General features: G+C 39.5%; 1 protein-coding gene and 1 non-coding gene across 2 annotated transcripts; both read left to right on the forward strand.

The window, feature by feature from the left end:
- Positions 1-5382: 5382 nt before the first annotated feature.
- Positions 5383-19735, forward strand: LOC102571431 (fructosamine-3-kinase). Its single transcript, XM_014595863.2, has 6 exons — positions 5383-5566; positions 10434-10585; positions 11142-11233; positions 12224-12300; positions 15328-15450; positions 17525-19735. Exons 1-6 carry the CDS (start codon positions 5426-5428, stop codon positions 17861-17863), a joined length of 924 nt encoding a protein of 307 aa, XP_014451349.1. The 5' UTR covers positions 5383-5425; the 3' UTR covers positions 17864-19735.
- On the forward strand, positions 6738-6849 carry LOC132252375 (U6atac minor spliceosomal RNA). The gene has a single exon (XR_009464269.1). It is a non-coding gene; the product is annotated as a U6atac minor spliceosomal RNA (small nuclear RNA).
- Positions 19736-20425: the final 690 nt, after the last annotated feature.

Raw genomic sequence — 20425 nt, forward strand, 5'->3', positions numbered from 1 at the left:
GTTTAGTATCCTCTTGTGATCACTGACTTCAATGGAACAGCATGTAATTTTCAGTTGTGATGCTCAGAATTAGGCACTAAAGCCCTATTCAAAACCAAAAAGACATTAATCATTTCCCTGGTTGTGTAGGATCAGCTTTTGTGTGATGCATACATACTACCTTTAATCATTTCTTACAGTGGATTGCATTCTGCTATCTTTGCTTTCACTAAGTAATATTTTTCCCCCTCCTCAAGTGAAATACCCAACGTGAGTGAGGTTGGCAGAATTTTGCTGACTATAATTGGCAAGTTCATTTAGCGCTGTTCCAATCTAAAAAGATCTATAAAAAAGTAAACAAGCAAACAACCCCCACAGTGTATATAATTTAAATATTAACTAGTGCTATTATGAGTTTCAAAATCAAAAATTAAAATGCAAAGGAAAACAGAGCCTAAACAAATGTTGTTGCTTTATGTTTTATAGCAACATTCAAAAAATATGTTTTTACATTCAATAAATTTTATTTTTGTAACATGGAGTGACAGTGAAGATTGGTCTACACATGACTAGATTCTGCTCTCACTTATTCAGATGTAATTCCACTGTCTTCAGGTTGACCCATTATTTGTAGTACAGTCTTGAAAAATGTTATACCTTTGAATGCCTGTTGCCCAAAATATGCCTGCTTCTATTTTCTCTCTTAACTATAATAATGCATGCAGTTAATTTATTATCTTTTATACTAAAGAAAGCTCGGCTGTTTTTTCCTTCCCACAATTACCAAACACTTAGGTGCTATAAAGCATGTAAGCTTATAAACGTCTGAAAAGGCTACTTAACTAGAAAGCATTAAAGCTCAGTTAAGAGTCACAAAAGAAAAGGTTTAAGCAATTAAAATTCTATTCACATTTTTAATGCCCTCATCACTGCACTCAGCACATATGTATGCCATGTGTCTACACAGCTAATTAAAACCTACAGCACTGTGTTCTCTCTTGAACAAGCTAGGGTGGTTTATGCAGTACATATCAGACAGTAAAATGACTGCTCTTGCTACTGCTTATAAATGCCAAGCAAGGTGAAAGAGAGAGATACACAGGCTTTAGTTAGCTGGGGATTTGGGATAGGAGTGGTATCAATGTTATGAATGTCATTCCTGTGATAAAGGTTTTTTAAGAAAAATATTTTCCAAAGGCGACTTGACTCTGGGTTCGTTAATCTTATCTGTAACTGCACACACGCATTCAGTTCTTCCAAAAGAAAAACTTACCTGGCAAAACAAGAGCCAAAGAACCAGAAAGAAGCAGCTTGTACTTTCATTGTTCATTCACTGACTCCCCTCCAGAAGATAGGTTTGGGGCCTGGGAGTCCAGCAACACTCCAATAAATATCCTTACTGCTCACTTAATTTTCATTGTTTAATTTTCTTATTCTTTGTGATCTGGCCATGGTGCTGAATTGCTTGTGAGACAGGACCCGACTTACAGAAAAGTGGTTATTTTCAGACACTTTTTAAAATCCAATCTGGGACATTTGTTTTATTACCAGTGGTTGAAATAAGGATGATGGAAACTGCTTGATGTAAAACAGCAACACCTAAACTTGATAACAGCAGATGAACCTTTCTCCTTTAGGGCACCAGTTCAGTGACAGCTTGGATTGGAGCAAATGAAAATCTTTATCATCTCATGACTGTTTCATAACCTGTGTGAGAACATTGGGTTATCTCCATCCAGTTAGTTGTTGGCAGCTGCCCAACACATAAGGCTATACCACAGTAGTTGGAAGCCTTCTCAAGAGAGAAGCCAGTGGTTATTGGATTATGGATATGGAGAATAAAATTCAGAATATGCCTGATAATCAGTAATATTAGTTTGAATTAACTGTGACCATCACTTTCTCTGCCATAACTAATCTGTAGATAGAGAATTTAAGTATGCATCTTATCACTGGACATAATCTAAAATATTCTATTAATTTTCCCTTTATGATTCCTGTGTTTTCCCCATTATAATCATGCTGTGGTTTTTTTCCTCTTCAAGTCACTTACTCGGTTTATTTCCATAACTCTGTGGGCACTCTTCTTTCACAAAGGGTGCACTACTTCAGTTCTGAAATTCTCTCCAGGGCTCTGCAAATTCTTTGCAAATCAAATAGACTGGCACTTTCTACTAGCTGCACTTCTTAACCAAATCTAACTGCCCAGTATCTGGGGTCTGAAAAACAAGATGTCCCAACCTTGGTTGAACTTTGTTCACTGAATGTTCATCACTTTGCTGTCGCTGGATTCACATACTTGGATCGTATTATTTCAGACTTTCCTGCTTAAAAGCATCTGCACAGGATTCAATTGCTGTCACTATCACTTTGGCTTATCTGTCCTATATTCCTTCCACAAGTGGAATTTTATGATTCACTTGCTATAAGCTCTGAAATCCTGTGTTAACCTCCCCACCCATCACACACAAGATACACCAATACTTAAGTACCCATTCCTAGAGCTCCCATTTGTGGAGGCTGGTTTGCAAAAGAACATTTCTGGAATATTTGAGAGCTGAAGCAAATAGAAATGGGCTTAGCAAAAGGATTTCTAAGAACAGTTACTATTTACTTCTGATAAAACAGGAGCTATACAAATCCAAGTATAATATGATTCCCCTGTATATGATTCTTTGTCTTAGTTTCCTCACCACTCCTGAGCATTATTTGGGATTCCAGTTTCTGTCTTTCCAGGATACCAGGTCCTGACTACTGGGCTATACTTCTCCAGCTTGTGGCCATTCCTGGAGTCTCACTCTGAGGCTGCAGGCAATGTTCTTCTTTGGCTAGTTCATCTGTCAAAAAGGTTCCTTGTCTGTGAAGGAACCTGTTTCCTTTGAGTCCCCCTTCCTTAACTTTTCAGATTCTGTGTTTTTAAAATCTCCTTTATCTTTGTTCCTCTTCTGGGTTCAGTTTTACTGCTCCAACACCTACATCCCCATAGACTAGACAGGTCCAGCTGATTTTCCTAGGCTTCACCCATCCCACAGTCCCATAGGGGGTCTCTGAAATAGGAGCTAACTGGGTTAATGACAATCCTAGTGTCCCTGCCTGGGAAAGACAAGATACCAGTCCTCATGGCAGCCTGGCAGGTGCTGGGTTCTACATGCACAGAGGCATTTAGGGATATGGTTGCTTTGTAATCAACCAGAATGAATAAATTCTGTAGGGTCAAGTTTCCCAAACTATCACAAAAGCTGTAGAATTTTATTGGCCTCAAGTACATATATCTTTAAGAATAACTAGAGAATGCTATGGCCTGAATTCAATCCTGGCAGCCTGCACTGAACAATTTAATTCTAGTGAATATAAATTATTGACCAGGTTGAACACTAGCCTGCATTAAATAACTACTCCATCATTTTGAACAAGTAATTTCTACTGTCCATGTCTGCTAGGTGAGTCCCAGGACTGAAACAGTTGGGATTGCTGCACCTCTCAGAGTTGATATATAGACCTGGAATAGTTATGGATGTTGGGGCTCAGCATTTAAGTTGATTGGTAGAGCCATGCTGAGGCCCAGTACTGGAATGGCAGAGGATGCTGCACATTATAATGTAGATGCATTAATATATTTGAGGACAAATCAAGCAGGGGACACCTTGCTCAGTACCTAAGCCATTCTTAGTTTAATCTAGTATTCTCAGATTATAATAGTAATATGCAAAAACTTCATCTAATTTAAACAACAATGGCAAAAATAATTACTTGTGGCAGGTTTATAAACAGAAGGAGGAGGAAATAAGTGTCCCATGGCTTTTCTGTACAGTTTCTAGCTGGCAATTCTGTGGGGAGCCTAGGCCATGAGAAGCATTGCAGCTCACCTTCATGGCAATTTGGTGGCAGTAACTATCACAATTCCTGTTCTTTTCTATTAACTACCAATACATCATTTTTCCTGGCTATGCAAAAGTGAGCTAGGAAGAGGTAGAAAGACAGGGAAATTTGCCAGTTCTTCATAACTACTGAAGATCTCAGGTCTTGGATAGAAACTTAAATTATAACAGTTCTTCCATTCCTTGGAGTACTAGAGAACTTCCATTTCAGGGTGGAATTCAAGGAGCCCATTTCCAAATATAACAAAACTACATGGATACAGTCAGCTCTTTTCCAGCAGCACTAATTGCTCTTTAGCCTTCACTGATCCCCAGAAGTACTTATTACTCATTATGTAAACTGTTATAAAGCGAGAGAAACACGTGAAGACATAGACAAGTGCCGAGGCTGATGGTAGTGGCAGCAGGCTCCAGAGAGTTATTAGTGGGATGGATGACAACACATGGCAGCAATATGTGGAGATAAGCACTAGGGTGTTTTTCACAGATTGCAACTTTATCAGACCTAGTACTATTCATCAGACCAGCTCTGTTGACTCTGGTAGCATTTAAAATTCAGAAAAAATCTGTGGCATCAGAGCAATTATAATACTTTGCACCTTTAATCTGAGGATGGCAATGCATTTTACACCTATAAAGTAATTCAATCTTACATCCCCATGAAGTAACCAATTCACCATCCCTTACATTACAAGCTGGTGAAAAGAGTTTCAGAGAAGCTAAATGACTTATTAAGGTTCCATAGAAACGTAGCAGAAGGACCAGACTCAGAGTCTGGAATCTGTGCACTGCTGCCTTGACTACACAGCTTGTCTGACAGCGTCCAATCCTGAATGTTTCCTGTGAAGTGCTGACTAGCCTCAATTCTCATTGACTTTAAGAGAATTTAAGGCATTTGACTGTACTTGAAGGAGAGAGCAATCTCTTCATTGATTTTAATGGAAGCAAGGTCAAACTCTACGGCAGGAAAAGAGATCTATCAGTAATGTCTCAATTGAAGCGTGTGGGTTACTAGTCCACAAAAAGCACCTGTGAACAGGGAAAGATCACTGCTTTTCAAATAGTTCTGCTGACTTGGTTGCATAGTCTACATTGAGCCACATTGTGCGCCAAAGTTTCATTGTGCTGGTCTTAAACAGTTACAGCACTCTGCAGCACCAGGCTTAGTAAATCACAAGCAGATTCATGTTGTTGTATTTAGGCTCCCTCTAGCGACTTGCTTAAACTTTATCTCTGTGGTACTCATGTGAACACAGAGGTTAAAAAAATGAAATCGGTCCAAACTACAAATACCAGAAGCTCTCAGGACAGCTATGGAAGGACCCCAGGATAGGACTCCCAAATAATTTGGTTCCAAATATATATATTTTTTAAACTAAAGCTTTAATGTTCCAAAATAAACATTTATGAGAATGATCTACTGAGCTGGATGTCAGCTTTTGTTTTTCTCTTTGCTGTGTGACAATTTCCACCTGTCAGCAAAGTGACAGGGAGAGAAGGACCCAGACCTTTCAACCTGATTTGCAGTGCATTTAACAGGAAACAGCTACAACAGTCTGGGATTTAACATGGAGAAGATCCTGAAAGCTGAACTGAAGACTTCCCTTCTGAAGGCATTTGGCAGCTCCGGAGGAGGGTGCATTAGCCAAGGCCAGAGCTATGAAACCGACAGTGGGCGAGTGTTTGTTAAAATCAATCACAAGCCTCAGGTTAATACTGACAGACTTTTAGCTGATAATGTTGATGCTTATAGAGAGCAATGGGTTTGTTTAGTTGCCTACAGATGCTTGCTGATGATTGTAAATGGTGTGTTTTCTAGCTTCAGATGTCTCTCTCTTTAGGAACTGAAATATTTTATGGTAACGATTAACACATCAGACTTAGTTAATTAATATATTTAATGCTACTGTAAAGCAACTTGATGTTCCTTAATCACAGAATGTGTAATAGAATTGACCTGGCGGCATAAAAAGCAGAGCAGACAGCTGTCGCCTTAGTGCTTAGAATGTGCAATGATCACTTGGCGCTGGAGCAGCTGGCATCCCGGTAGTGACTACTCACATATAGGGGTTGGGAGCCATGACTTGCCACTTGGAGAGCTTTCTGGGGATTCTTTCAGTGGGGGAGGGTGTGACTCAACAAACCCATGGGTTTCCTGAGATGTGCAGAGCTCTTGAACATCTGTATTGCCTCCTGACGCCATGGAGACAGCTCCTGTGTCAGATGTGCTCTTAAGAGCTTCTCTATATGACATCACCCCTCAAGACCCTTTAAGAGACCTGTTTCACCTGGTGCAGTGGGAGCTGAAGCAAGGTAGTACTGACAATATTGGAAATTTTTGAAGGACACGCTGCTTTCTAAACTCTAGCAACTCTCATCCTGGTCCCTTTCTACCAGCACAGCCTTAATCCCACAGGATCCCCTGCCTTCCTTGCATTGATCCATCCTCCTGGATCTTCTTAATTTTTGCTGCCATCTGTCACAGAGGTGGAGGCAAGTATAGAATCAGTGGACTGGAAGGGACCTTGAAGATCATCAAGTCTAGTCCCCTGCCATAGGCAGGAGGTTAATGAGCTCAAACTTGCTCAACGAGGTGCTTATCCAACCTCCTCTTGAACACCTCCAAGGATGGTGACTGCACCACCTCTGCCAGGATTGTGTTCCAGGTTCTACTTACCTTTATGAAAATAAGTTTTTCCTTATGTCCAGTCTAAATCTTCCCTCTATTAGTTTGTGTCCATTGGTCCTTGTCCTCCCAAGGGATGCCTTCATGAAGAGTTGCTCCCCCAGATCTTGGTGCTCCCCCTGACATACTTGTAGCAGCCCTTTCTGTTGTAGACAAGACCTCATATTTAAATAAGTTGAATGATTATGTCTATTGTGTTTTAAAAAAGGAGAGAAGATTAGTACCCTAATGGACAAGGAGTAGTCTTTTCAGCATGTATCTGATTGAGACATTGCCACTTACTTGGTGGCAATGCCTCTGATTTCTGGAATGGCTTCCCAGAATATCAGTTAGGACCTCTTTCTTATTTTTGTATAAATCTAGAATAATACATGAGTAAATAAATAACTCAAATGGTTGGTGGTAAGGCAGAACTGGAAATAGGGTTTCAACTGTAGCCTTATCTCTAAGTATCCTATCATTTTTTTGAAAGTTTGCATCCAAATGTGGCTTTTTTTGCCTGAACAAAAATATCTGTTCCATTTACAATTGCAAAGTGAACGTTTAAGACAAAATATGTGAGACAGTGAAAAGCAGAAGCACAGAAGAGCTGAAGGAGATCTAGTGTAATGGGAGATAGTGTGACTGCTTTACCACTTCTTACTGTCCGATTTATAATACAGGCTGTTCCAGGACCTGCTGTTAGGTGAGCAGTGTTAGTGCTTCATTTTTAGAGGCTTCGTTAGAAAAACAGAAAGACTTAGGAGGAGAGAGAGAAAGGAACCCTCCTGACTGTGCATTGCTTCTGTCACATAGCAAAGCCTTTTAAAATAGTTAATGAAGTATTGCCATGTTTGAAAGTTTTACTAGGTATATGAGAAAGCTAAGTCATACAATCCCAGTAGCTTAGAGCAGTTATTCTTAACTAGGGTGCCACAGTACCCTGGTGTTCTTTGAGATCCTTTCAATGTCATGCAGTGTCATGCAATATTAGCACTGTTAGGTGTTCAAACTTGATTCACAAGATAAACCCAGGGAGTTTAAATGAGAATTCATAGTGTTAAAAATACTATGGGTGCCTGTAGATGTGTGGGGAACCTGCTGCAGCACGCTGTAATTACAACGCATTGGAGCAGATTGAATCAAGTGTGCTGGAGTGTTCTAATTAGTGTGCTCTAGCAGCCTCCACATCTCATTTATTCAATGTCCCCATGCTTCAAAATGGTGGCAGGAGCACTTTAGCTTTATTTAAAGCAACCCTGGTGCCATTTTGAAATGCAGGATGCTGAATACATGAGACACTGTGGGCACTTTAATTAAAGTGGCTTAAAGTGGTCCCCACCTCCTACCCCCTGGAGCACATGTAAATATGCCCTATAAGTGTTAAAAATACTGAGACCTGTTGTGGTCTTCTGGAGTTCTTTGTGCAAAAAATAGCTCTATTACTTTTCTGTAGTCAAAAAATTAGTGAAAACAAAAAGTGAGCATTTTTGAGAAGTGTCCTGAATCTAAGAAGGGGTGCCTCAGGTCTAAAAAAGGTTGAGGACCACTTCCCTAGCATTACCAGTGGTTCTGTGCATATACAGAAATTATTAAATCAGCTTTCAGCTGATTGCTATAAAGATGCAACTCAATCAAAGTTAAAAAATCCTTTAAAGTTAATTGACATATAATGAGGAAATATCTTCAGGTTATGTGTAAAGCTGATTTATTTTTCATGTTTCTTTTAAAGAAAAAATTGCTCTTTTTTAGGACTGTCAGTTAATCGCAGTTAACTTACACGATTAAAACAAAAACAAATTAATGCGTTATATTTTTTAATCGCATTAATCACGTACATCATTTTGACCAGCAGAGCAGACCAGCTCTGGACCAGCTGGAACCTGTGCACACAGCCCTGACCCTGGTCCAGTCTGTGCCTGCTCCAGACTCACCCGTCTGCACTGAGCAGCTGTAGGGGCCTGGCAGACGCTGCTACTTGGCACAAGGGAAAAGCAGCCCCTGTCCCTTACTGCTGCTGGGCCATTCTTGCTGTGGCTGCGCAGAGCCTGCGCCCAGGCTGCCCTGTGGCTCCTTTTTGCTGCCATCACCACCGCCTCTGGGCAGTGCAGAGAAGCCACAGGGCAGCCTCCAGGCAGCTGCAGCAAGAAAAGCCCAGCAGTGGTGAGGGGGAGGGACTGCTTTTTATCTGCGCTGAGCAGCAGTTTCTGCCTGGCCTCTGCCACTGCTCAGTTTGGGCAGGTGAGTTTGGAGCAGGCGCAGGGCAGGCTGGGTTTGGGGCTGTTCACACGGGTTCCAGATGGTCCACTCTGGTGAGTCTGGAGCAGGAGTGGGGTGGGGCAGGGGCAGGGCTGGGGCTATGCCTTTTTGGTTGTGGTGGGAGTTGCAGGGCACATGGACTACAGGGATTTGGGTGGGGGGCTGCTGACTATTGTTTAACTATGCAATTAGAATTGAGATTAATTACAATTTTTTTTAACCTCATAACAAATTGCTATTCATTTTTTAAATTGCTGTCAGCCCTAATCTTTTTATAACTCAGTCAACCTAAAAATTAAATCCAAAATTATATTTCACATGATTTCTCTGTCTTCCTTACTAGTGCCCTCACCTTCACTCAATTGCACATAAGCAGGCCCCTACTTTGCCCAATCACAATTAGTAGTAGGATCATGACCTAAATGCTGTTTGTAGTCTTTACTCAGGCAAAGTTTCCATTGATGTACATGGGGCGTGTCAGAATAAGGAGTGTAGGCTTGAACAAACAGCCATTCCCAAAACAGCCATTGCACTTTGTTCTTCTGTACTTAGGATACTAATGTAGGGCTTGGGAAACCAGGGTTTATGTTCCTGCTGTTTCATAGTCTTTTTGTGACTTCGGTCTAGTCACTTTTTCACTCTTTGCCTTAGGGGACTTTTAAAGCAGAAAACTCTCTCAGAGGGCTGCTGTGAGGGTAAATAAGTTAAAAGACTGAGGTATTCAAATAAGTCAGTAACAAAGTCTCGTAAGTACTTAAGATAGATAAACCTTTTTTTCTTTTCCTATTGAAATAGAATAAAATAACACAAAATGCGGAGACATTTCTGTTTTCAAACCCAGAAATCAGATATGTAGCAAGCATCTGCAGATGTTTAAACAGAAGAAAATGTGAGGAAGAAAACGCAAGGATGGAGTTCTGTATTCAGAATTATTTTTTAATTAGAAAATGCTACTTTTTCAGGCTGTACTTGGGCTTTACCGTGGGTAAATAAAAATTGAGCAGAGAATTCCTCTGCAAATTTGTAGCTCAGTTTGTCAGAAACTGATAAACTTGGTTTATCTAATTCTGAAACTTACTGTTAGATGTTGGGAAGAGTAACAATAGGATTATGAAATTGAAACTGTTCAGAAATAAACTACTGGATAATGCTTGTGCTTAAATCTTCCTTTTGTGGCTCGCCTGGTCTGGCAAACCAATCTGCTATTTACAGTTTAAGGATTTAATCCTTTACTTCTAGTAGTTTGTGGTTTTGGTCATTAGGTTTTAACCTCACCGAAAACTATGGGGGCCATAGGCATATGGTCAAACGTTTGCTACACGTAGGTGCTTTAAGAGTTTACCATGCAAAGTTGTATATTGTGTTGTACTGTAGAAGATTTGCAAGAAAAATAAATACCTATATATGTATATCTATCTATCAATCGATCAATAGATAGATATAGATCTATCTCTATCAAGATAGAGATAGATCTATCTATCTATCGAAAGTAATTAAACAATCATTCTGAATGTAACTTGCTAATTTGCTGCTACATTTTATGATTAAGGAGGAATAAATGTGCTGATTTCACAATCCTCTCTCCCTCATGTGTCCCACCCCCACCAAGGAACCCATGAAGACCAAAATTAGTGATAGTCTTGTATTGACAGGCAAGAAAAATGTTTGAAGGTGAAATGGCAAGTTTGGAGGCTATTCAAAAGACCAACACCCTGAGAGTACCTCAGCCCATTAAAGTGATTGACCTGCCCGGAGGAGGTGCAATGTTTGTCATGGAGCACCTGAAGATGAGGAACCTCAGCAAGTATGCATGAATTTCATACTGCTCTTTTACTGCAATATTTAGGGTTGCCTGCTTATACTTCAGGTTCATCAATAAGACTTTTTTCAGCAAGTGATGTCTTGGTCTTGGAGACATTAAAATCAATGGTTAAACTTCTGGGCATAATTCTCTGCTGGTGTACTTTCATTTGTTCAATGGAGTTATGTCAGTAGAGAACGACCCATTAAAAATGTCAGCAAAATATTCCACATTATTCATATACCTGCCAGAGCTCTGAAAATTTCCCCACTCTTTTACCTTTATCTATCATATACTGAAAACTTTAGTATGAGCTTTACTGGCAGGAAACAGCCCATGTCATATACGTTTTTTCTCAGGTAATTAACTTGTCTCTGGATGTTTCTGGTTGCCTACCGTCAAGTCAACCTGTTTCAGCTCTCCCTTTTTCTTTTTAAATGGCTGCCTGATTCATACACTTGTTTCCTGCCGCTGCTGGTCTTAATTTTTCAGAGAATGTTCTTAAAGATATGTTTTCAATGCATAGTAACATGTTTAGTTTTTTGTCTCTGATCTTAAGGTATTCTGCAAAGCTTGGGGAGCAGGTAGCAGATCTTCACCTTTACAACCAAAAACTTGGAGAGAAATTAAAGAAGGAAGGAAACACAATCGGTAGAGTATAGATTTTCTGGACTAATAGAACACTGCTATCATAGCTTTTGAATGTGATACCGTGTTTAAAACATATGACATTATAATTCTTATGAGTAGAAAAAAACTGTATAAAGAAACATTCATTGGTAAGACATCACCTACATGTACATGTGTGTTAATTTGTACTTTGTATATAAAAATATTACATATAAAGATTATATGGTATATATGTGCGTGTGTGTGTATATAATAATGTGAATATATGTGTAATCCTTTCATCCATGAAAGACCAAACTGAAAAAGGTTTTGAACTCTTTACTTTCCTCTGGTTTGTTAAATAAAATATCTGCTGACATCATTTAAATAAATAAAGAAGAAGATTTCTATTGGTTTTAGGTTTGCTATTTTTTTACACAGATTCAAAATTTGTGTCAAATTAATCTCTCAGTGCCTTTTAAAACTTTCAGCCTTCCTGGAGTCACAAGATACAAACCAGTGAGATTATTTTTAACTAACATTAAAACAAGATCCTATTAAAAATGCCCACAGGTCAAAAACAGGTAACTTGTGATATAATGTGTAAGACCAGTTTATAAAGCATGCACAGATGCTAGAGATGATATCTTACAACTCATATTTACAGTAAATACAGTGCACTTTTTATTAAAAGAATGACTAATTATTCAACAAATGTTTGAGCTTGTTTGATAGAGGAGCTCTAGTTTTATTTACAGAATACACTGCAAAGATGATTCAGTAGGATCCTAATCCAGTTTCTACTGAAGTTAGCAGAACACTTTTAATTTAACAAGTGGGAAAGAAACAAATTACGTTTTTTGTTTGAGATCTACAATTTCACAAACAGTTAATTACTTATGTTTTTTAAAGTTTTCTGTCTAATACTGTCAGAGCTTGATTTATAAACCTGTGGCTGTTACACAGTTTGGGACTGGAGACAGAAATCACTTGTTGGCAACCCTGATGTAATCAATCTTTTTGTTGATAAAGGTGCAGGGCGTGCTGAGCCTCAGTATGTGGATAAATTTGGATTCCATACAGCAACATGCTGTGGCTATATACCACAGGTAAGCCCCAGATCTATGAAAGTTATTAATGGTAAAATCAGGAATTAATTCTACATTATGCAGAGATGCCGAGTACATAGGGGGCCGAGGGCCCTGGCTCCCTTTGGGAAGAGGTCTGATACCTGAAGTGCATAAAACTTTCCACATGTCCATCATCTTAGGCCCTCCCCCCCAGCAAAAATACAAGTTGGCACCTATGACATTAAGTGACTTGTTTTATTCATAATACACTGTTATAACTCTTTTTGTTCTTGCCATTTCATTCTGATCTTACAAGTTAAGTATTTTTCCTCCTTTAACTTATGAAAATCTGGGGGGTGTTTTTTCATTGGGGGAGGGGAGGCAGAAGCCCCCCCCACAACATGTCCCAGAATCCTGCCCGTCTGGGAGAGACAGGCAGTGGAGCTGGGTAGAAGCAGTGGAGCTGGGCACGGGGCATAAGCCCCAGTGTCTGCCAGGAAACCCCAGCGAGTAAAACCACAGGTTGAGGCTCACAGAGCCGAAGTTGGCCAGAGGGGCACAGCAGGGAGAAGGAGGTCGTCCCCACCATCATTAGTGAAGACCAGGCTGCACTGGAGTATTCAGGTACCCCGGTGGGGAAGGGCAGCAAGCAATGACAAGACCCAGTGGGCAGCTGGGTGAAGAAGCAGGAGCAGGCAGCAACTGACCTGGATCCCGGTGGGGAAGAGGCGACCTCCACCAGGTGGTGGGAGCAGGAGTGATTAACTCCTATCCTGCTGGTCCCTGGGAAAAGTAACCGGAGGGACAGATGAAGATTCATTCACCCATTCCAGGGAGGTAAAGGGGTCCTGGGGAGCCAGAGTCCCATTATACTTCATCGACAGATGCTGAACGTCTTTGCCTTGAGTGAAGACACTTCTAAGTTATCATTACCCCAGGCAGGAGATGTTTTAGTTATCCAGAGCAATTGATGGCCAAACATATCCAACCCTGCTCGGGAGGGCCTCGCAGGTGAGAAGTGATCATCCTGGGGAAGATTACAGGGAACAGAGCCCTCCCAGGCTGTGGATGTGGTAATGGTGGGGTAAAGAGGAAGTTTGGAGCCCCACGAAGAAAGACCAGGGCTATGACCTCTTTGGGACCACCGACAGGGAACTGCCTCTCATCTATCAACATCAAAGTCGTGGCAGGCGAGTAGGGGCAGCACTCAGAACCATCTAGGTGGCCCCAGGGTGCAGTCTCACCTTGACATCGCTGGAGAAGAAGGCGCCAACCAGAAAGGGGCTGAAGCCTTACAACACCTACCAGTGACATTCGTGAACAGGGCTTTTAACTTTCTGACTGATGAGGTTTTGTTCTTAATTAAAAACATGTAAAAGATATCTTAAGACAGTCTCATTAAATATGCAATCCTGTCTCATTCATTGAGTATAGGTCACCTGTACTTAAAGTGAGTGTCCTGTGAAAAAATAGTAGATGACTATGTAAATAAAGAATACATCATAACACACATAAATAAGGAAGTGAACAAATGTTACATGGATTACCTTAATTTTGGCATTTCCTAACCTTTGAATGCTTAATTATCTCATTGTAATAATACTAATTCAATGTAGTCTATTCATGTGTGCAAATACAACTAGGGTTATTAAAACACCACTAAAATAGAGCCACCTCTGAGACAGCTATTTCACAGTAGACTGTTAGCCTATGTAGCAGTTTTGGAGAAGAAGTGAAAATTTACAGGTTCTCTACTTTGTAGGATACTTGATAGAATAAGGATGCCATCATAAATAATTTTTTCCCAGCATCTCTTCTCAGTTCTAAATGGGTGAATTTTACCAGTGGTAAGACACATGCAGCCCTTAAATCCCTCTAAAAGCTTCAAGCATGCTTTCTGCAGTGCCTGACCCTTTGGCTAACTCTGCACAGGACTGAATTTAATCCAAAATATTTAACTGAGCAGACTTTTGAGATGGGCTTTGCAGACCACTGGTTGTTCATAAACAACAATTTGAGACCCAATATGCAATGTCATGCGTATGTTATATGAAATGTTAGGGGGAATTTTGGGATGTAGACTGTAATTATCTCAGAGGTACCATAATGCAATTAAAGGGTTAGGATACCTCAGTGACTGGAAATGTCCAGAGCTTTAGTTTTATATCTCATATGGAAGACGGAGCCTCTCTGCTAGTGTGGGTATGGAATGACGCACACCTCTAAGAAAATGATCAACAAAACATCAAGTAGCGTTTCATAGACTGTTAGGGGCTGGAAGGGACCTCGCAAGATCCTTGGGTCCAGCCCCCCTGCACCAGGCAGGAAAGGCAACTGGTGTCAGGTGACCCCAGCAAGGTGACCGTCCAGTCTCCTCTTGAAGATTTCTAGGGTACGTGACTGCACCACGTCTGGAGGGATCTTATTCCACAGTCTGGACACCCTGACTGTGAAGAAGTTTTTCCTAATGTTAAGTCTGAAATGGTCTTCCAGGAGTTTGTGGCCATTACTCCTGGTTTTCCCCATGAGTGCCCTGGTGAACAGTTGTTCACTGAGTCCTTGATGTATTCCCCTGATGTTGCGGTAAGCTGCTACCAAGTCCCCTCTCAGCCTTATCTTTTTTAGGCTGAAGAGTCCCAGGTCCCTCAGTCTTTCCTCGTATTGCTTGTCTTGCAAGTCTCTGATCATACGAGTGGCTCTTTTCTGGACTCTCTCAAGCTTTTCCACGTTCTTGTTGAAGCGTGGCGCCAAGAACTGGACACAATTCTCACCAGTGCTGCGGTCTCACCAATACCAAGTAAAGTGGAAGAATCACTTCCTTGGTTTTGTTTGAGATGCATCAGTGCACCTCAAATTTTAAGTTTTTCTTGTAACAGTATAAGGATCAAACAGGCCTTTACCCTGCCAAGAACACAGGTAGCAGGGCTGCCAGGTATAGTATCAGAAGTACAAGTATACAGTTCTATTATACAGAGATATCATTTTGAAAAAGATTAAGTATATGTTATTGTACTGTTTCTCTTAAAGTGATCCTGATTTCCTGGACTATGATATTTTATTTGCCAGGTGAATGAATGGCAGAGTGATTGGCCTACTTTCTTTATCCGGTACCGACTCCAAGCTCAAATGGATTTGATTGAGAAAGATTATGGAGACAGAGAAGCAAGAGAACTGTGGTCACAACTTAAAGTAGGAACAATTAAAATGTGTCTAACAGAAATAAGAGATCTATCATATCTATAAAAAACATACATTATGCATATTTCAAAGGCATTTCAAACTATTTTTACAAAAAATGTTTTTTTATTTTAGTGAACAAGACTAACATCACTGATGGTTTGGGTGTCAGAGCTAAATGACGAGAGCTTGCCTTACTATACAAGCCTTTTGAATTGGGTGCAGATTCAGTAGGTGCATTGAATCCTGGCATTCAAATGTACTTCAAGCACCACCTACTAATGACCAGCTTGTTAATCTTTGAAAAGTTAGAGTTTAAGTGAAGGAATATTTAGTAGTATTAATATATTGGACAGTTGTACATCAGCTACATCTGTAGACCTGGTTGTCTCCTACAGTTAGAATGGGGTCAGATTCTTGTGTTTGTGTTCCAGTTCTGCCACTGACATGCTCAATGACCTGTGCCAAAGTACTTAGCTCCTCTCTTAGTTCCCCATCTATGCAATGGGTCTGTGTGTTGGGTAAATGACCAATGCATGGGTTCGGCATAATATATGGATAACTGAGGCAAACTTAGCAGCTTATATGAAAATCACTCTTACTCATTTGCACCATTCACACCAAGTCACCTATCTGCGGCACTTGGAGTCACTGCAGTGGCCAGTCGCAGGCTTCTTCAAGGCGATGTTTAGTTGAGAGGGGCGCCAGCTTCAATTCTCTTGACGTGCGGATAGGCTGGTGTTGCTGGTTAAGGCATCCATCCGGGCTCAGCCTTTGCTGCCCTTTTATCTCCATGGGGCAGACTTTGTTCGATGCCTGGGGAGTCCTTCACCAATCACCACTCAATTCTTCACTTGTGCTCATCTTTTGGACTCTGTTACTGGTTATGTATTTTTTTTTTTTTTTACATTCCTGTCTGTTTTTCAGTTCTTATTTGTATCATCTCCACATTCTCAGATTGCCACCTGCACTTCATCTTTACGGTTATCTCTGTTTACTTTAAATATTTTATACCAGTCTGTCTAATACCTGGTACAATTATCCAACTATCAATTATACACCCACAGCACCCCCTGCCCTTATTGCTTCTTTTTCTGCAAAATGGAAATACATTTAAAATGGCAGTTTAGCATAAACATAACCATAGCATGGATATAACATATTCTAGAACATATTCTAACATGTGCAAACTAGAAGGCTAATTAACAATTACAAAATGTCTTGTGGTCTAGGATTGAAGGATAAGGAAAGTATTTGTCGCTATAATAAAAAAAGCGTTTCATAATATACTGTGTAAATCTTGGACCTTCCAAATTTTTACAGAATAGGAATGAAATAATTTCACTTTGAAATGTATGGGATCTGAAAGGTTATTGACTTCAGCCCATTCAGAAATTACTGCTATGAACTGTAAAATAATCTGTAATTGAAAATAATCTTGTTACAAAGATTTCAGTTGTATATGAGAGTATTTTGTTGTGAATAAGAGTAATTTTGTTGGTATTGTAAAAGTCATTGAGCATGTCAGTGGCAGAGCTAGAACACTCAAAAAAGAGGAAATGCCTTTTTGTGTACCTTCACCTATGATATGATTGAACTTTAATTCAGGGGAAGGGAAAATAAGAATGTAATCAGGTGGTTGCTTGTTTGGTTTGTTGTCAGAAATAATGTTCACACATGTAGGCATTCGCTCACTCACTCACTCGGTCTCTGGCAGCAGTTCAGGAGGCATATCAAAATTTTGGTAATGAGAGTTGCTTTCTTTTTAGTACTGTTCCAGTGAAGGTCAAATACTATTTTTCTTGTGATAGCTGACATGATCAATGCCTAGAATCAATATGGCAATATTGGATGCAAGGATTAATGATTAAATGATGCATTAAGCTGCCTGGAGCAAATCAGAATTATTTCTGATTAACACCACAGACCAACTCCTGCATCCATACACTTCAGTGAGAAAACAGCCTCATGATGATTGAAGATAGACAATAATTTTGATTAATTCTGGTTTTTACCTTATGTAACCCTATAATTTTTATTCTGGTAAAGTTATAGATTTTTACTTGCTTGTTTATGCTCTTTTTAGGTGAAGATTCCTGAGATGTTCTGTGATGTGGAGATTGTTCCTGCTCTCCTTCATGGGGACCTCTGGGCTGGAAATGTAGCTGAGGATGACTCTGGTCCCATTATCTTTGACCCTGCTTCCTTTTATGGCCATTCAGAATTTGAGTTAGCAATTGCTGGGATGTTTGGTGGCTTTAGCAGCTCTTTCTTCTCTGCCTACCACAGTAAAATCCCTAAAGCTCCAGGGTTTGAGAAGCGAAACAAATTGTACCAGCTCTTTAATTATATAAACCACTGGAACCACTTTGGGACAGGGTACAGGGGGTCTACCTTAAACGTAATGAGAAAGCTCTTAAAATAACCACGTAGAGAGTATTTCTCAAACAAAATCTCACATGGTATCAGAGTAATTCAGATTCCCTACTTGTTGACAGTAACACAAGCCAGGATGAGTGAAAAGCTGCTAAGAAACTACACAGCAGACATAAAAGGTTAAGGTGGTATATGTACACTTTTGAGCCCCACTAAATGCTTGCAGTAGTTGTGTAATTTATGTATTACTGACTAATTCACTAGCACATTACTCATACACCGGGGAGGTAAAACATTGTGTACAGCCTGTTGTTATGACGGTGACCAGGTCTGCAAAGAGATCTGATTTATAGCCTAATCTCACCTCCATTGGCTATCCCAGATCTACCTAGGATGCTGCTTTCCCACTCATTTTACCACTTCTACTGCTGCCCTGTGAGCAGCTCCTTGTTCAGTAGTGGGATTCTGATACTGGAAATTATCATTTCCTTTTCTCCTTTAGTTTTCTACTTTCCTCTCCTTCCTCTGTTCTTCTTTTCCCCCCTACAATTCTTTCAGTGTTTTTTCTCCTTCTCTTCTGAAGGTTCTGGTCCAGTTACTATGGAAGTCAATCAGAGTCTTTTTGGCTTTAACACTAATCACACTACACTGTGCAATTCTGTGTGATACAATTTCTTACATTTATGTTAATTAAAAATAATTTTCTTCTGATTTTTTTTTGTTACTTTCTACCAAAAAAAGGCAGTTAAATTAATACTCCCTAAAAGTAGGTTCTGCGTTTACGGAAGAATGAAATACCTGGGCAGAAAGTGTATTTTCACTATACAAGAGATTGATGAAAATACATTTGGTTTAAATCAACCATTAAAAAACACACCAAATCCCTCTCTACAGTATAATAATCCTGGGTGTTTGAGAACAGTAAATTAGCAATGAAGGACACATGTTGATTGGTGTTTGATAAATGTTAAAGTTATACAGAATTAGTATATTGCAGACAAAGTCAGGCTAGCGCATCATTGCTGATTTACCGATATGACAAAGTCAGAATGTTTGGGTTAAAAAGTTACTCATTTTGATTATTCCTGCTTAGAGTCCCTCAATTCTTTTTTGACGTTTGATTCTTTTTTAAAAACAAATTCTCATTGATTTTGTTTTCTTTAAAAAACAAAACAAATGTAGGGTCAGCAGCTCAACAGCGTGAGCAGCAGTACAAGTAATCAATCTACTTAAATACATGAGAATTTAAGGAAGTAATTACAACTGTAATATCACAAATTCATATTTTAGTAAGCAACTGTGCGTGCAGAATCATAGTTATGTTTTAGACTGTGATGAGTTTTAATGACCAATAAGCAAAACATTTGGTCCAAAATGCCAAATACGTTTTGCCAATTTTGTTTTAGCTTTAATTCTACCATTATGAATTACACTTTGAAAAAGAATACCTTTCCAAAAAAAGTGATTTATCATAGATAGTGAAAAATGTAGATGGATTTTATCTGTTTTTGAATGTTTTCTATTTTTTTTTATTGTTAATTTATAAAATCTAACCTTAAACTCTTAAAAACCTTGGACAGGAATGAAGTGAATTCTGTATAAATGAACAGAATAAAAAGATCAAATTAGAAATCATACTTCCTCTGAATTCGGAGAGTAACAAGGCAAAATTATGGCAGTAACTGAAGTGGAATACTTGCTATGCTTAAAATTGAAAGGTGGAGTAATCTTGTTGATGTAAGAAATTTTATACTGCAACTATTCAGGTGCAGGATTCAGGTCTGACACAATAGGAAAGTTCATGAGAGCTAATATTTCTTATATGAGAAATAAAATACATGTACTATGCTATAAAGTACTTGTGAAATTAAAATATGTGCACATCAAATAAAGTAAAAATGCTTGCATTGCATTAACTGGATCATGGTGTTTCTGTATCTTGTGATTACAGCTTTCCTGAGCTACTAGTACTGAAACTAATGATGGGATGAGTCCCATTGTGTCCAGTTACTCAAGTGGGGTAGAGATGTTGAGTACTGAGATTCTGGTACCAGGAGGCATGACAGGAGGGAAGAAATGGAAAATTCCTGGTGTCAGGGAGGAAAATTAATAGTCAGTAGGAAGAAAGTGTACAGAGAGATGTGAGGACTGAATGAGGGTGGAGATGTTTAGAATGAAATGAAGTTGAGATTTTTCTGGGACAGAAATGGCTGGCAAGAAAGAATTGTATAAAACAAATTAATTGCTGCTACATTTTTTAGTCATCTTTTTGCTGACCTTTTCCCTCCTGCTTTAGATTTGTATGAAGACAGTTCCAACCTTCAGAACTGCGTATATTATACAAATCCATGGCACAAATCAACATCTTGCATATTGTGTGCAGTTGTGGTCCCTACATCTCAAAAAGAATGTAGTAGAATTAGAAAAGGAACAGAGAAGGGCAGCCAAAATGATCATGGGTTTGGAGCAGTTGCTGTACTAGGAGAGACTAAAAAGGCTAGGACTGTTCAGTTTGGAGAGAAAGCTGAGGAGGGATATGATAGAGGTCTATAAAGTCATAAAGTGTGTGGACCAAGTGAACAGGGAACTGTTGTTCACCAAGTCCCAGAAT

This window comes from Alligator mississippiensis, chromosome 8 (assembly GCF_030867095.1).
Source record: "Alligator mississippiensis isolate rAllMis1 chromosome 8, rAllMis1, whole genome shotgun sequence".
In the NCBI taxonomy this organism is placed as follows: Eukaryota; Metazoa; Chordata; order Crocodylia; family Alligatoridae; genus Alligator; species Alligator mississippiensis.

Coding starts and splice junctions, on each gene's coding strand:
- LOC102571431 (XM_014595863.2), top strand. CDS start 5,426: ATGGAGAAGATCCTGAAAGCTGAACTGAAGACTTCCCTTCTGAAGGCA. Junction 5,567..10,433: donor AAATCAATCACAAGCCTCAG/GTTAATACTGAC, acceptor TTGTATTGACAG/GCAAGAAAAATGTTTGAAGG. Junction 10,586..11,141: donor AAGATGAGGAACCTCAGCAA/GTATGCATGAAT, acceptor TCTGATCTTAAG/GTATTCTGCAAAGCTTGGGG.